General features: G+C 33.4%; 2 protein-coding genes and 1 long non-coding RNA gene across 3 annotated transcripts in view; all 3 read left to right on the forward strand.

Annotated features, from left to right (window-relative positions):
• Nucleotides 1-7825, forward strand: part of LOC117112581 — a 13251-nt gene extending 5426 nt beyond the window's left edge. The window contains exons 2-6 of the mRNA XM_033255678.1: nucleotides 41-352; nucleotides 819-1118; nucleotides 1941-2071; nucleotides 6889-6982; nucleotides 7335-7825. Coding sequence (XP_033111569.1) covers nucleotides 41-352; nucleotides 819-1118; nucleotides 1941-2071; nucleotides 6889-6982; nucleotides 7335-7825 — 1328 coding nt within the window. The remainder of the gene's footprint in view (nucleotides 1-40; nucleotides 353-818; nucleotides 1119-1940; nucleotides 2072-6888; nucleotides 6983-7334) is intronic.
• Nucleotides 7826-8621: 796 nt separating this feature from the next.
• On the forward strand, nucleotides 8622-11499 carry LOC117112561. The gene is made up of 3 exons (XR_004446059.1): nucleotides 8622-8664; nucleotides 10594-10779; nucleotides 11368-11499. It is a non-coding gene; the product is annotated as an uncharacterized LOC117112561 (long non-coding RNA).
• A 903-nt stretch (nucleotides 11500-12402) lies between these two features.
• On the forward strand, nucleotides 12403-18295 carry LOC117112570. Its single transcript, XM_033255669.1, has 5 exons — nucleotides 12403-12460; nucleotides 13283-13375; nucleotides 13990-14087; nucleotides 16337-16456; nucleotides 16572-18295. The coding sequence occupies exons 2-5, from the start codon at nucleotides 13303-13305 to the stop codon at nucleotides 17484-17486; spliced, it is 1206 nt and encodes a 401-aa protein (XP_033111560.1). The 5' UTR covers nucleotides 12403-12460; nucleotides 13283-13302; the 3' UTR covers nucleotides 17487-18295.
• The last annotated feature ends 179 nt before the right edge of the window (nucleotides 18296-18474 follow it).

The raw sequence follows: 18474 nt of genomic DNA on the forward strand, positions 1-18474 counted from the left end.
TATATATACATTTTATTTTATTGTTATATTTGATTTATAGCGGGCCAAATTATTTATGACATTGTTGCAGACAACCTACATGTAAATGAAGGGGACAGAGCCATCTTGCCTTGCTTCTACTCACCAACCGACGCCGTTATCGGCAAGTGGTATTGGAAGACGAATGAAAGTGTCATTATAAGATCAGGCGACCCACCAGATCCAAACTCTAGGTATTCACTGGGTGACGCAACGTCCGGGAATGTTAGCTTGGTTATTAAAAATATATTGAGATGGGACAAGGGAACATATACGTGTGGAGTGAACGACCAGTCTAGAGAATCAACTGATGACTGTAAGCTAATAGTAAACTGTAAGTGATTATTGCTATGATAATTTAATTTCTGCTGAGGATATTGGCATTCCGCAGTTTGGGAAGAGCTGTTGTTTTCTATCGACACTGCCACAGAATAATAATATTAATAATGATAATATTATTACTATTATTAATTTTATTCATGTAAATTTCGGGAAAACGCATTTTTGCAATTATTTATAAAGGCGTCTGCCTTGGATAGTTTTTCGAACTCCATGATTTTCTTCTCACGATTCCGGAATGTCTCCTATGGTGCTTTAAAATGTACTCAAAGAGCCCACAACACAAATTTTAATGAGATTATTAGTATCCCTAAACATATTTCGTTGTCTTGGCCCGGAAACTCTTTAGGTATTTTTCTTATTTATCGCATTATTTAGTTTGATTTATGTTGGAAATTTTAAATTAAATCCATTTCATTCCTATCAGATTAATAGATTACTGTTATGGTTTTTATCGATAGATCTTGATAACCCTACAATCACGGCATTAAGCGACGAGAATATCATTAAAAATACAAAAGTATCTATGTTATGTAAAACATACTCTTCATCGGAATTGGATATGATCACGTGGTTCCATGAGGGTAACATCATAGACAGGGATTCCAGCAAATACATTTTCAAAGACGAAATAAACGTATTAATGATAAATGCATTCGATCAAAGTTATGAAGGAAACTACAGTTGTAGGGTTGAAAACAAATTCTTTGCCGGGAAAAACGGGAAATACAGCAATTCAGTTGTATTCAGTTTACTGACAGGTAGGCCTAAACAAAAAAATATTGCATAGACTGCAAATTGAATTTATGTTAAAATGGGATATTATTTAAAAAAATGATGTTAATGATTATAGTAATCATCGTCATTAAATTAATTAATTTATTCAAATTAATAATATAAAAAGGAATATATATATACAGGTATATATACTGTCTCTTATACACATCTAGATGTGTATAAGAGACAGGTTGCAGACAACCTACATGTAAATNAGTTACACCTATATTGAAAGGTAAATTTTATTGCTACGATTATATTAAAATAATGCATAGCAAAGGAAATGCAATTCAATTTTTACAACGTACTTAATTATTTTTAAAATGATATATAAAAATAGAACTATACAAATTATAATTGTATCATTGATTTTCCTAATTTATTTAATATTAATATTATATTAATTAGTTTAAATTATTCTACAATATCTTAATGCCGGGCACTCACTGCGTCGTACGACGGTACCTGTGAGCGATAGACGACGCAACACCGTCTGCTGATTGTCGGTAGCAGTCTGAACGGATCGTCATTAAAAACTATCCGTTGCGTGTGCGTCGTCGCGTTGCGTTCTTCATAAAGTCGCGTCGGCAGACGGCCGTCGTGCGAAGTGAGTGACTGGCTTAAGTTAAATAACTGACTTTGTTATAAATGTATTGCAACTCATGGATTTATTTATCTGATATAATACTAGTAACAATAATGTTGTTTTATGTTTTCTCAGGATTTATTCTGTTAAGTGTGAACTTTATCAATTAATTAATATATTTGCTTATTTAATATTAATGAACATCGTAATCTTGTTACAGAAGCAAGTCCGCCTCCGTCGTCCAGTTCTAAGATTTGGATGGTGTTCATCATTATTCCCATTTTCATATTAGGTGCAGTTGTATATTTCTTGAAGAAGCGTCCAAAAAATAAACATCGTTTTGATGACATCGTAAGTTATATAAACATATGTTATACAGATTCATATATAGGCTTCTTATTTATATTCAGAAGGAGCGTTCAAAGAGTAAAGGTTAATGTTGTTGGAAATTTATTTAAATGTACCACTAACCAAGCACTTTCATTACATTCCACTATTCCTCAACTTACTGAACTGTTTTCCAATTTCTTTCATGATAAGATAGTTGCTATTCGTTATAACCGGCAAACTCATGCTAACAATACCCCACCTTGTGTTCTTACACTTTTTGCTCATTTAATCTTGTTGACCCGGCTTGTGTTAAATAGCTTATCGCATCTTCTTCATCTGCGTTCTGTTTTCTTGATCCCATTCCAACCACACTTTTAAAATCATGTAACGAAGGATGCTTTTCTTACTATTCTTACTGCACTTATCAATCCATCTTTGGTATTTTTTCCTACCCAGTTTTAATCGTTTTATTAATCCGATCTTAAAAAATCCATCACTTGACCATAATAAACTGCCAAATCTCAGACCTATCTCTAACTTACCTTTTCAAGCCAAACTCATTAAGAGGGTGGTGTCTTTCCAGTTAATCTCCTACCTTGTAAATTTTAACCTCTTGGACCGCTTTCAATCTGCCTATAAAGTGAATCATTGCACTAAGACTGCCTTCGTCAGAATACTCAATGACATCATGGTTGCCATGGATCAAAAGCAAGCAGTTGCTCTTGTGATGCTTGACTTATCGGCTGCTTTTGACACCGTCGATCAACAAATACTGATTGATCGTCTTCATTTTGCTTTGGCATTTCCAATCTTGCTTTAAAATGGTTCATTTCATACCTAATAACCACTCACAATTCATTGAAATTAACGGTGTAAGGTCTAAAATACTAAAACATGTATCTCTGGAACACTCTATGGCATATGGTTTATCTTGGTGTCAAAATGCACAGGATTATACAACAAATAAAAAAAATATCATTGAACGCCTTCATAATTAATTCATGACCTTGAAAAATTAGGTCAAATGTCAAAATGTCAAAAATTGTATTTTTAGTCACTAAATTGGCATATATCGCTTTAAAATATTACAGTAAATGTGATTTTAACTGACTTGTGTAGGAATACATACTAGGATAACACCAAAACAAGGTTAGGGGTATAGAAGGGTGGGAAAATTACGTTTTTGGGGTTAAAGGTCATTGACCCAACCTAAAAAACTAAAATATGTATCTTGGGAACACTCTCTGATAATTATATGGTTGATTTTGGTAGCAAAATGCACAGAAAAATGCAAAAACTAAGAAAATAATATAAAGAACCCTCATTATCAGTGCAGGTATTAATTTGCCTTTATTTTTATACTTCTTTACTGTTCATTATTATTTGTTGTAAATGCTTACCGGAATAAATAAATAAATGGACGGACGGACAATCCAAAAGGATAATTGTTATTCAATTGGAATTTAAAGACAATCTAATTGGATATTTGTTATTCAATTGGAATTTAAAAACATTCCAATCAGATACATCTCTCTTCCAATTGGATAAAAAACAACCCAATTGGATAGTAGTTGGAATTTAAAGGCAATCCGATTGGATATTTGTTATCCAATTGGATTAAGTAAAAAATCCAATTGGATATTTATAATCCAATTGGAAGTCAGTTATCAAATTTGTTCCAATTGGATTTGTTTTTGAAGTTCAATTGGTATTTGTTATCGAATTGGATTTTTTTTTTAAATCCCAGTTGGAGATTAATTGTCCAATTGGATTTTTTCAATTTTTAATCGGTCTTAATTTGTCATGCGATTGATTCCACTTGCATTTATAAAAAAAAATCCTATTGGACATATCCAATTGATTTCAATAGGATTTTTTTTTTCAAAAATTCCAATTGAAATATTTTTCTCAATTGGAACCAATTGAATCTAATTTAAATTTCAATTACAATCCAATTGACTCATATTGAATCCAGTTCAATTTCCAATTAAAATGAATTGGTAATATTTGTAAGGGAAAAGCCGCTTTCGTCTAAGATAAAAGAATTTTATACTACTAGGCCTAGGCAGATTTAAAAATAAGTTAACGAATAAATGAATGCATTAAGTAGACTAATTAGCAGTTTAAACTTGTTTGATCAGTTGCAACTATGTAACCAAATTGGGTAAAACCAGTTGGACCTATTGGGTAGACTAGTTGGACTAACTAGACCTGTTGGCCCCAGTTGAACTAACTGGACCTATTTAATAGACCAGTAGGACCAACTTGACCTCTTGAATAGACCAGCTGAACCAGTTGCTAAAACCAATTGGACCAGTTGAACCAGTTGGATAGAACAGTTGGACCAGTTAAACTCATTTGCGAAGACCAGCTGTACCAGTTGAAATTCCAGTTGCACCAGTTGAAATTCCAATTGGACTAGATGGAAACCAATCGGACCAGTTGGCATTTCAAACTGGTCCTCCCAACTGGAATTTATACTTGGGCAGTGCATTTTGACACCAAAATCAACCATATTATATCATAGAGTGTTCCCAAGATACATATTTTAGTGTTTTAGGTTGATCATTGACCTTTAACCCCAAAACGTAATTTTCCCACTGTCCTACCTCTAACTTTGTTTTGGTGTTATACTAGTATGTATTCCTACACAAGTCAGTTGAAATCACATTCATTGTAATATTTTAAAATGATATGCCAATAATTTTATGTGACTAAAAAATACAATTTTTGACATTTTGACCTAATTTTTCAAGGTCATGAATTTATTATGAAGGCTTTCAATATTATGCTGTGTGACTTGAGGCCGAGTTGATTTGGGCCGAGAAGAGAATTACTAAAAATTAAGGCAGGGAGTTTCAATGCTAGGCCAAGTAGATTAGTGTCAGAGTGATATATTTAATTTATTATATTTATTTTTTTACTCACTGTCCCATTTTAATATCATGTTTTATTATTTTTTTTCCTTCAAATTTTTAGTCAATGGCATGCGAACCGTGACTGTTGTGTCAGGCCTAGGAACCAGGGCACTCCTTAAGCTAAGCCTCGTCTTATGTACATGCATTTTTTTTACTTGAGTGCCTTGATATTTTAACCATTTTACTTTAAGATTCAAGGTTCAAAATAACTTTATTGCAAATTTAAGGGAAAATTGAAATCTACATAAAAATGTTATGTAAGCCTAATAATATTAAATAATATTTAAAATATTAAAAATACTCCAGTTAAATTAATCAAAATAAGAAAGCAGAACACATTACAACATTAAAATACAAAAAGGAAATGTACAAAACTTGAAAAACAAAAGCAATCAAACAGCACGTAAATAAGAAAGACATACAAATGAGAAATTATACTGAGTACAATACTGAATGAAACTACAGGATTTATTTTTATTTTTATTTATTTTTTTTTATTTTTTGGGTGGGGGCAGGGATTCCTCTGGAATGGACACAGCTTCACCACTTTGCAAATCTCCCATGATGTAAAATGAAGTTAAGTGGATAATGCGATTTTCGAAACCCGTACCCACCTCAGGCCCACCATTGTTTGGCCTGAGGTGCGAACATTTTAGGAAATAGTAGCTCTAGATGATCGGAAATTATACTTTTATATTCACTGTCTTCACGTCACCATTATAATAAATAGTCAAAATGAAGCCCAACAAATTTCTCATGATCTTTTACCAGCGATGTTTGGCAACCATAGAGATATCTAATAAATATGTGTGATGTACTACAGAAAATAAATATTAAAAACATTGTAGATTATGTATTTGATTTAGACCTACCTACTTCAAAGCCATTAGTCCACACCATAGTTAAAGGCTGGGGAGGGAACATTTCCAGGGTCTGTGATTTCGGCAACAGTACCTCTCTAAGATTACCGGAAATGACACTCTTAATTATAATAACATTCATCATCATCGATCAAATTATTCCCTGTGGTGTTCCATTGAAAATAAAACTCAATTGTATTTAATGTATTTTTAATTTATTTCACCATGTGCCGAAAGCCAATCTTATCATTACACGCTTTTTCTCATACTTTTCAAATTATAATAAAGGCACGCGCACTTGAGTCGTGTATTGTAAGTAATTCGGATGTTTATTGGAAGAGATAGAGTACCGGTTGTACAGCACACTGTCGGTCATTTATGCAGTTATTTTCAACAATGTTCAGGCATCTCTTTGACTTACGAAATTATTACATTGCGGACGATAAGTGATGAGAGGACCAACCCCACCTCTTTAAAAATATTTGAGGACGTGCCCCTGCCCACCCCCCTGATCATGGGTTTAGGGAGAGGCATCCCCTTCCATTTGAGATTTTTAGAATTAGTAGAAGGCTAGACGCTCTTGGATGACATCTGAAAAGAGGTTAAGCTTAAAATAGAAAGTGTATGTTTTACGAGAGTAGCCTACTACATGTAACATGTATATAATAGAAGCACACACACAAGACGAATGACAATATTTTGACGTTATTGCATAGGCAAATTATTTATTTATTTATTTTTTATTTTTGGTCTGACGACCCAGTCGTGCGTCGGAGGAAAGGAGGGTCCAGGTCTGTCCGACCCCAAAGCCCCCGCTGGTGCAGCCCCTGTAACCATTTTAATTCCAAGTGTAGAGTGTCAAAACAGTACATTAGAATGATGTCTTTATATGAACATATGAGATGCTGTCCGGCGACATAACCTTTATTATTATATTATATTAATCAGTGCACATTATCACAGTGGAACGTTATACTGGTATTCTTTCTAGCAATGCATTCATTGAAATTAAAACTGTATTTCACAATTCAGGCAATTTAAGTAATTTTGTTTTTTCCAGATAAATAACATGCTAATCAAAAAGGATCAGAAAAATGAGATAAATGCAGAACGAGCACTGGATGATTTTAAAACAATGGCTTATCTAAAAAGAGGTAAAATGAACGGTTTTCCATATTTCAGTTTAAATATGATTGTTGACAGTGCCAAACAACACTATAGCCTGTCTCTTATACACATCTTGTGATGTACTACAGCCTTTGGTGGCAGTGGTTTAGACTGCATTTTGTGCTTTCCTGGCAGCTAATGGTTTATTTAATGACTTGTTAATGTTGTGTTTGCTTCATTTTTTTAATTTTCATTATATTTTGTAAATCGTATCTTTTGCCTTAATAAATAATTAATAATACTATATTTAGAATGATTATATATTATATTATATTTTTCGATAATTATGGTATACATACGGTAATTAAAAATATAAATGTATATTTTTGTGCTTGGCAGACTTTGCAAAATCAGAATATGAAGAAGCTCTTGATTTCGAACACGATAAAGAGATAACGGTGGCAAGAGGAGAGTGCATCGAAGCATCTTTTAAATCAAATTATAAATCAAATCATGTATGTTTCAAAAAAATGCCGGGAGACAATTATCCGTTTTGTACTATATTATTACTATCACGTGCTTGGCCAGAAAACATTTTAAGGAGACTTTATCCACCTCACAAAAAATTGAAAGATAAAATAAAAGGGAACTGTAATGTTAATGACAGCCATGGACCAGTCGAATTTACATTCGAATTAAAGGGACTTATTGAAAATGGTGCAGCTGGAGATGGATACCTTACATTTAAAGACGTAACTGATGACGTTGAAGGACAATATGTATACTTACTGCAGATAAAACACGAGAAACGTCAGTCTGGTGCGCTACCATATATAAAACACACATTTTTTGGAAAAACGTGCATTCAACTCTCAAGTAAGTCAGCCTGAAGTAGGTAACCATACAGCCCGCACAACCACAGTGAAATTTATGTAGTTCAATTAAACAATGCTTTATCATTTTACTTTGATGCTACATTCCCAATCATAAAACAGTGTAATACAGTATAAGTCTATCCCTTTTTATATAGCGCGCTCTACGCACAACTAAGACTCAAGATTGCGTTCCTGCATAATTACTTCTGTCAATAATAATAATGCTTGAATAATTATATAGCGCCAATTTCAAATGATATGATAGATCAAAGGCGCTGAGTGGTATTACTATTGGTCATTGGATAACATACAATGGCAAACAAGCACAAAGTGCAACCTTCTCTGCTCCCTGGAGTGTATGCCTAGTCGTGTGCTATAGTCTAGTCTTAGCGCACGAAACTAGTGCATTCAATGGTACAACATCCTACAGGTACCCATTTATACTGGGTAGATAGAGACAACGTAGGTAAAATGCCTTGCTTAAGGACACAAGAGACTTCTACAGCGAGAGTTTCGAACCCCTGATCTTGAGGTAGGGAATCCACGTCACTGGAACGTATGCGGAAATTCCATACGGTAGTATGAAAAATATCAACATTCTATAGCATGAAATATATTAGCGCATTAAGCAACCTCCTCAGGTACCCACTTATACTTCTGGGTGGAGAGAAGCAATGCAGATATTGCCTTGACCAATTACACAAATGACAAAAGTTTCTGAATTTGAGGCACAACCATTACGCCAACCGCTTCCACGTATATAAGCCGTATATAACCTTATTTATAAATATTATATTATTTCTTTATTTAGATCCCGTTTACAGGAGCAACGTAGACAAGAAACAGTTCATCAGGTGAGATTGTGGTTTGATTAGCTGTACTGTTATATTGCTATCCATTAGGCCAAATTAAACAAGAAATGCCTGTTAAAAAAAAAACAAAAAAAAAACCCGCAACATCTTTACCTTATTCAATTTGTTTATAAAACTAATTCTAAATTTATAATATGTGTGAATTTTGTTATGACATGGCATATAATTTACCGTATTGATTGCCTCAATTCTTCCATTTGTATTTTTTTAATATAATACTTAATTAATTTTGATTATTTTGATTAATGTTAATAATAATAATAATAATAATAATAATAATAATAATATTATTATTATTATTATTATTATTATTATTATTATTATTATTATTATTATTATTATTATTATTATTATTTTATTTATTTGTATTCATCCCCCTCCCCCACTAGCTTAGCTTATCCCTTCTACTACTGCAGCCAGTGTGTGGTATTTTTTAATGGGTCGATAAAGCATGGGTACCGCACGATATTTCAATAATAGTTAACCCACCCTAACCCAGCGTACGGCACCGTATTTTTCGACACAATAAATGTGGAATACCCTGGCTCTAACTTGGCTAATAGTAGGCGCTAGGTTGTGTTGTCATTTTCTGTGGTTATTTTTTATGGGATTGTCAATGCATAGGTCTAAGTATGTACGACAGTAGATCCTTATAAACCTTTTTTTTTTCTTTGCTATAATTTAATTACAAATCCCCTGATGAACACTGATGAACTGTCTGTAAAGATTCACCCGCTCGAGTTCTAATTATTTTCCATCCGTAACCTGATCGCTTTAGCTGAGTTGCACATGCTTAATTGTTGCATAAATTATAATGTTCGATTCGTTTCTATTTCATACGCTCTTCGCAGCCGCAGTTCCTGAGACTCTTTTGGTAACTGCGCATACTAGAAATGGTTCGATAACGTCACTTACTCAATGCACATGCTCACTGGCTGTCTAGTCAAGCGCATTCTCACTGGATAATTCCTTGAGGTTATTTGGTAATTGCGCATGTGCATTGATTAGTTCTCAATTTCAATTACTTCGTAGTAAAAGTTACCGCTATCCTACAGTTTCTTAATGACTGTTTCCTCTTGATAGACAGCCTAAAGGTGCGGCGCGAAAAAAATACTTGTTTAGCGTCACATCTCAACCAATTTTAAAAGGGCAAGGGCGTTTTTCTTTTTCTGTTTACAATCAATCTACCATATCTGTAATCGACGAGTCTCCGTTAAATAAGGTGCCTAGCAGGCCATGCCAAAACTTGGATTGCATAGGCTACAAGCTCACACATACCAAGCATGATCCTATATTTGTATTTTCAACATCATGAAAAAAGCAAATCAAAACAAGGAATTGTTTTAAAACTTCGATTTTTTTGTTCAATTGCATTCTAAGCAACAATAATGTTAAAATTTTCAACAGGCCTACAATAAATATTACACATGGGTAGTGAAAACGAATTATGAGTTTATATAACGCATAATGTATAGACAACTTTTGCAATTGGAAGTAAAATAAACTACGTGAGAATTGTCTTCATGATTTAGTTCCAGTAACACATTTATTTTTTACTTAATTATTAACTTATTATTAATTTGCAATAAATTAAATAATAATTAACTTAAAAATGAATCATTTTATTTATGTATTGGTGTGCCTTTTGGTATTTAGTTATAGTTTTAAAATAAGTTAGAAAAATAATTTATTTAATTGCATAAATGATTATAGGCCTAATTGTCTTTTTTTACCCTTGTTATTTGTTTTATTTTTATTATTTTTGTGATCGATTCTTGAGTTTTTTTTTTAATTTTTTCTGTTTTGCGTATGTATTTTATATTCTTGTAAACAATTTTAATCCAACTCCGTGAAAATAGAGTCTTTGATGATTCACTAGTTCATTATTATTATTATTATTATTATTTTCAGTCCAATTGGAATTGTCCTCAGTGATCAAGTGTATGCATTTGCGCTAAAAATGGAAAAAGAAAAAAAAGAACAAAGAGAAGATAAAACAATTTTACGCTATATTACGTGTGCAGGAAAACTTCATTCTGAAGACAACAACATTACTATTAGATGGAACGATTTTTCCAAAGTTTTACTGAAACCAGAGTAAGATGTAATATACATTTATTCGGTATATCTTGCAAAAGCTGTAGAAGGCCATCATTGCAAGGTCATGTGTAGTTATAGTCCTATGGAGGGTTTGTTGTGTTTATAACCTGACCAAATAATTTTCCGGGAATGGATAGACAAACAGCAATTGCGGTCTTTTAGTCTGAGAATTAAGGGTTGTGGGGGATCTATTACCTATTTGGGACCAGAGGGATATGTGCTTTGTTGAATGTTTTCATACGTGGTTGAGGTATTTGGTTGCTGCCGAGGGGGCGAGCTAACACCGACTTCGCCAATGTTTATTGAATTATAATTTATCAATGTGATAGAATGTAATAACTAAATTGAAATTGTTTACATCTGCAGGGGTGGATCATAGCCCGTTAGAAAAAGGGACGTGAATGTGCGAATTGAATAGCCTTATGGATGAGCCCCTGGTAGGGGTGGAAAGGGTAAATCCCCTTTAAACCTCTTGCACCATAATTTTAATTTGAGTTTGTCTTTGATTGATTTTTAACATTTAGCATGGTGATTTTCTGATAAGCTTTGACAAAAATTACTCTAAATCCCCCGCTGATCTTTCAGAGAAGAGTTGTTGAGCTTCGTTGCACTACCAGGTCGGTATCATTCGTATATCTTCCTTGGATTTATAAATGTATCTAAAGACAGACGATTGCTAGGGAAGGTGTTTTCTTTCCTGCCAGACGGAAGCTTTAATTTAATTAAGAACATCGTTGAGACATTGGAATCCAAGGGACCTGTTGAGATTTTAAAATTTGGTGAGTTGTTAGCATAAGAAAAGAAAGTTTAGATAATGATAACACAAAAACAAATTTTAGTAAAAATAATAATGATCCTCAGATCACTTTGAATAGATAGGCTTATCGTTTGTTTACAGTTTTCTCACCTATCCGTGAATGGACCTCACACTCACCTTTTTTTTGCAGAAAATTTGCTAATATAACAACAGGATATTTTAGTAAACCTTTGGCCTAGGCCTAATGAGGTTGTTGCGGTGGGGGTGATAATGATGATGTTGGTGGCCCTGATGATATTGGTGGTGCTCGTGGTGTAACTTCGCAATTCGTTAGGACTGATGGGGACGAACATATAAGTGGTGGTGTCAGATAATTAGATGAGGAACGCTAGCTGACAAAATAGTGCGATATGTAGTGATTTTTTTTGCTCATCCAAATTCCAGCGGTGAGGGAGGGCCGGCCGGGGGAGGGGCTACGGCCAATTGCTGTTTAAGAGGCGTGTACCCCTAGTTTACCAATGCTCTCATAAATACGCCACTGCTGATGTGTAGGCCTAGTGTTGTTACTAATCAGATCAATTATCATCGAAAAAGGTAGACCTAGGCATTTGAATAGAAAAGGAGTGTTTTACAGTTTATTGACATGCCCCAAATTAGTACAAACAGTATAGTTTCACAGTTACTTTTTTTTTTAATGATACAGATCACGATAGGTATTTGAGTAAAATTTAAGCCTACCAGTTGCTGGTGCTGATGACTATGTTGAAGGGATTGCTGAGGATGATGAGAATGAGTAGCGAATATTTTTTTTCTTTAATTTATATTTCTCATTTCTCATTTTACCGTCATCTATTATAGATCCTCATAGCGGTAAAAAGCTATCAAATGGACGAATTATCGTCGGTGGCTGGATAACGCGTGGCAAGTATAATTTTGATAAGCATATTGATTTCTATAGTAGTGTCTTCAGTCTTAGCTAAAGATATGCATTTTTCGATGGTCATGCTATACTAAAGGCTTACAAAATAAAATGATGAAAAGTTTTACATCAATTGTAGGTTTTAAGATTTGATCCTCTGTTAATCATTCCCAGCATACTATGCTACACGAATACAAATATTAAATAAAGACGGATATAATTTTGAAAATCTACGGTACCATTTAAATCTACTCGCAACACATTAGGTAATGTGTTATGGAGCAAACTATGGAACCCCCTTTGACAATACATCACTATGCTCTTTTAAAAGAACTAATTGATTTGATCCTAACCACCAAAAAAAAAAATACCTAATAAATAAGTGTTGGTGTGACACGAGTAACAAAAAGAAAGCTTTAACGTGTCTGTATTTGTGGTCATTATCGTAATGTGTGACAATAGTACAGTATATAGAAATATTATACCTTTCTACTACTGCAAATTTAATACAAAACATTGCTACCTAATTGTATAATATTGATAAATTGTGTTATTAAATACATAAATAAACAAGTACAAGAACGTATTAGCCAATAAAACTGAATTATCACAGCAATTACACCAGTACATGTTAATCATACAAATTATATTTAAACCATTTTATAAGGAGTCTGTTGTACCTGTATACCTCTTGTACATAATACGTTAAAATGTAATTTAATAAATAGACGTGACTGTTATTACGTACAAGTATAAACGTGTTTTTATTTCAAAACGCAGTATATTTTTTTATAATCATGTGACTGTACGTATTTCAAATTAAGGATATCAGAAGGGGAAAAGAATGGATGAATTAAAGTTTACTGGCTCTACGACTTCTAGCGGTAAACTCGACGATGTTGAAAACCAAGCATATGGTAAGCAAACAAAGTTTATAAGTTATAGGTCTGTTTTATTAATTATTCATACAAATCCATTAATATTAGCTTTTACATACACATTATAAACAAACATACACACGTAAATAAATCATATCTACATATCTAATAAATACATACATATGCCGATTTACAGACATATACATATTAAATTACAATACATATTGTACATTTCAGTTTATATTTCACTTGTAGCTCTTGTGACGTCACCGATACTTCTTTAAAATGTGAATATGTTCCTATTGCTTGAAATAGAAAACAACATCAATAGCCTTTTACCCTCATTCGGCCATTCCCTTACTATTTCGACTGTTGTATTGATGTAGGCCTATAATGTGTGATATATAGGGACGAAAAACTTGTTACTTCTCCCACCAAAATCCAAGTTTATTAACTCGTCTTCTATGACTGATATCGTATAATCAGTAAGTAAATTTCCCCCCTTTCGATACCCATTTTATTTGTTCCTATTTTGTGGTCAGAATTATTTTATTACGTTTAATATTTTTTTTAATACGGTACTTCCCAACTTGTTGCCATAGAATTTAAAATATTTAACAAATTTGTGTTTTTCCCTTTTCGTGTTCGTTAAGAATATGAACCGTTTATCATGTGGACAGATGACGAAATTCATTGGAATTTAGGAGAAAATCTGAAGATTGAAGAAGCTGAGAAAAATATGCGGATACAGGTAAGCTACCTATACATACAGTGTTACTATTTTACCATTACTAAAGAAATTCTTACAACTTACTACTAGGTACTACTGTTATTTCTATGATTATGACCGACTATCATATACTAATTTAAGTAATGACAGAATTTCTCTGTCCAGACGCGTGCACAGCTCTGGAAGAAATATATTGTAGAACCATTCTTTTAAATTATTGGCATACTTTGAGTTCCTATTTATATCCATTCAAATATCATAAAAATACTTTTACAATAAATTTGTGACTCTACAAAGATAACACATGATGAGAATTCATTATTCAAATTACGTTAGTACAATACAGGGAAAGGACCAGCGGAGTATTCAGTATGTAGGATAATAAAGTGGAACGTAACACTTCAGTCAGTGCGGTTGTCGGTTGATACAAACGCGTATATTTTCACTAAATATAATGGGATAAAATGTAATATAAAGTGACTATGTTAATAACAAAAATAAATCAATTTCTGACGAATAAGGAATGTTAAATCCAACACATTTTAGCATGTATTGTATAATCCGTTTTTACCCTTTACCAGTTGGCCTATCTTACTTGCTTTAACATCATAAACAAAATTATTATTGGCTCGTTCTTTATTCAAAAGGTAATTTGACTTTCATTTCCAGTGGTTTTTCTAAAATTAGCAGACGTAGTAGTATTCAATATTATGCTTGAGAATATTTTGTTTATACGGCAATATTTGCAGCATTTGGCTGACTTGGCTTCAAAGAATGTTTATTTAAATGATACTCTTGAGTGGATCCATAGGGGTGATGGTCGTTAACGTCCAGACAGCTCTCCTCGCCCCTCCCACCACCACCACCACACTTAACATGTTAGAGTGCGTTATAGCTAGCAAAACGGTGTACAGATGTTGGGTAAATAGTCAGCATTTTTTTTGGGGGGGGGGGGGTGGTTTGGAAAGGGAGTCATTTATGAGAATAATTTTCATGCTAATATTATTGTTGGATTTTAAGTCTCTCAAAAGATAGGAGGGTGATAAGACAGAAGACGGTTCCCCCAGTCATTCAAACATATGTTTTTAATACAGCAATTCCCTTCTTTATGCACCCTCTCCTACAAATATCTGGACCTGAGAGTCTCTAACAATACCACTACCGTCACCACTATTACTGCTACTACTAATAACACTACTAATTATACCACTGCCAGCGGTGCTATTACTACTACGATACGACTACCAACTCTGAGCAAATGGGTTCAAATTAAACAAGCTAGGTCAAGTTAATTTAGTTAATTCCCCTGTTCAATTCGCCTGTCCAATTCCCATCGCTGCCTCTCCTTGTGTTTCAGCTGAGGGCTGAAATTACAAGTTACAGTAGCGCACCGTCTTTGGGATGAGACGTTTAAGCCGTTGGTCCAGTGTGCATTTATGGCCCATTTGCACGTTAAAGAACGCAGTACACTATTCGGAAAAGAGCAGGGAGTTGTATCTCCCGGGGGTACTGCACAATCACCACCAGAAAGATTCCACTGGAAATAAATCTTCTTCTAGGCTTTCGTGGGCTATCAACTACTGAATAAATCCAATCCAATCCAATCCAATTAATTACTTAATTAATTAAATTAATGGTTGATGGTGACCCTTGACAGTTTTTATTTTCGTTTTGCATTTTTCTGTCAGTAATTACAATTTCATTATAAATAGTAAGAACAATGATAACAACCACAATCAGTACTATGTAAAAATAAAAGGTGTAATAATCCTGAACCAAGTTTGTCTTATTACGTAAAGAATAACGTAGAATCGAAAATTACCGTCCATCACGCTCACTAAGATCATTATCTAAAATGCTTTTACAAATACCAAAGACTTCAACCACTACCTATGTCCATAGAGCCTTTCCATCTGTAGGTTTTAGGCTTTGGAATGAACTTCCTCTCCATATTCATTGTACTGACTCAGTTGAGTCCTTTAAGGCCTTGCTCAAAAAAACTTTTTTTTTCTAAATCATAAATCACTTTTTTCACTTTGTCACGATTTTTATTTAATATTTTGGCCGCACTCTGACCGTGCACTTTTTTCCACCACACCTAATTTCTACTATATTGATTATCATTTTTTGTTTTAAGTCCTTTTTTGTTATTGTTAAGCGCATAAAAGCATTTTTTTTGCAATTTATAGCAACTTATTATTATTATTATTATTATTATTATTATTATTATTATTATTATTATTATTATTATTAATATTATTACATTTCAGGTGACAGAAATAGGCAATGGAAAAAGAATAGTTGTGATTATATCATCTTTAGATTCCGAAAAGGTCTTATACAAAGGGCAAAGTAATAATTATTGCACAACGTTCACAAACATTACTAAAGTAAGTCAAAAGCAGAATACAACTATGTTTATAACCTAAATTCTTTCACAACATTGACTATAAATTTATCGATAATACCAATAAGGTTCTAATTATATTCATTGACATATTTCAGGAAGTTAACATTAAAATACCCATAGTGAGTTTCGCAATTATTGATGGATCGTTAGTTTGTGCTTCATCCATGGATAATATTATGGAAACTTCAGTACCACAAGAGGAAGAATCATCCGAAGATCCAGAAGTGTCAATTAAAAATGTACAGAATAGGAGAATGTTCGGCAAAGTAGGTGCCATGTTCGCTAATGCACTGTCATTCTACTCAGGAGAGTCGTCGACTAGTGCATCAACACAAAAATACGAAATGGTACACACAAATGAAATACCCTCAATAAATAATGATAAGTTAACGGAAAATGCAATGGAAGAAGTCTCACCAGAAACAAATGCATTATTAGGCGATAAAGAGGAATCAACAGAAATTACAATAAAAGAAGAATCATCAAAAACAAATAAACAGGAAGGCGAAGAACAAATAACGCCAATTAACGAAGAACGGGGAGATTCAAAGGAAGAGTCTTCGGAAAAGGTAAAGAAACGGAGATCACTTGTCACATTTGCAAAGAAAGTCACCAAGTCCAATAGACAGTCATCTGGAAGTAAATTAACAAAGGTGGCTGAAACATCAGCATCCAACGCCGAAGTATCTTCATCGCAGATGCAAGATAGGTCAACATTGGAGGGATTGTGGCATCTGGAACAAGACAAAAACAATGACAAGGTGATCCGCCTGAGACCCGTAAAACACGACACAGGATCATCATATAGGCCTAGCGGCTTTGTTACTATTTTGGAAAATAGGAGTAAAGTTCAATGTGAACAAATTGTGCCATTCACATATAAGGGAAAATCTTGGTTTTTGATGATATATACGACACATTATATAAACGACGAAGAAAGTAAACAGAATCGTAGTTTATGTACTAGATATCATGTGTTCTCACTTGAAACGATTATGGGTTGTAAATAGTAATGACACCAATATATGTATGAAGTACGTGAAAAAAAACCCATAATAAATAAAAAAAATTAATATAATAATAATAATAATAATAATAATAATAATAATAATAATATTATAATAATGTCCTTATATAGCGCTTTTTGCACAAAGCCTCTAAGGGCTTCACATAATTATAAAATGGTGTACGGTGGGAAGTGGGCGATTAAGATCAGCTCTTTCTTTTATTTTTAACCTTTATTAAAAATGTCTGCTTCCTCATGTTTTCTCCCTAAATTTGTTGTCCTCTTGATCAAGTACGTTGCCTTTTGCCTTTCTCTGCTTGCCTTACAGTATATGCGTCCTGTGAGCGCCATGTTTTACAAACCTTCCTTTTCTGCTAAGTGTCCCAAAACAATTTTAACTGTCTTCTACTAACCGTTGAAAGAAAGTAGTATTACCATTCAAATGTTTATTAAAAGTAGGCAGCACTGGGCCGTGTTCACATCAAAACACATTTAATAATCCAAGTTTGTTAATAATCTAAAATATTGTATATATACTCCAATAGTAAACTATAATGCTGATGGTATTGACCTTTCAAAGTAGTATCCGCATAAGCTTATCCGTTCATTTTTCTATTGTAATCCTATAAATTGACTGCTAATTTACATATATTGCAATATATGGTATTTAGTTGTACTGTAGCATATAATAGTGAAAAAAAATCTGTGAAATACCGCAAACCCAGTAATAATACAAAACTGATATATATCATTGCAAGCCGATCGCCGAGGAACATTGAGAATAAATGGCAATTCGAAATGGTTTTCTGACGATTATGATGCATCCTGTTTGGTTTAAATGCATGGTTCTCTGTAGTACTGTAGAATTAATTGAATGTGGAGCATGACATTGCTTTCATCATTTTGGCAGTTATATACAGTACCTTAGTAGGTCTACTGTAGGTCTCGGAGTATGGCGGGTAAGTCTCCTGGTCTATCTGTCTGTCAGTCAT

This window comes from Anneissia japonica, unplaced genomic scaffold (assembly GCF_011630105.1).
Source record: "Anneissia japonica isolate Jap-2015-1 unplaced genomic scaffold, ASM1163010v1 scaffold287715_len1027211_cov185, whole genome shotgun sequence".
In the NCBI taxonomy this organism is placed as follows: domain Eukaryota; kingdom Metazoa; phylum Echinodermata; class Crinoidea; order Comatulida; family Comatulidae; genus Anneissia; species Anneissia japonica.

Bases quoted from the DNA above. Each gene is read 5' to 3' on its own strand.
- LOC117112570 (XM_033255669.1), top strand. From the start codon at position 13,303: ATGGATGAATTAAAGTTTACTGGCTCTACGACTTCTAGCGGTAAACTC. The intron at 14,088-16,336 runs GTAAGCTACCTA...ATTACATTTCAG, and splicing joins AGAAAAATATGCGGATACAG to GTGACAGAAATAGGCAATGG. The intron at 16,457-16,571 runs GTAAGTCAAAAG...GACATATTTCAG, and splicing joins CGTTCACAAACATTACTAAA to GAAGTTAACATTAAAATACC.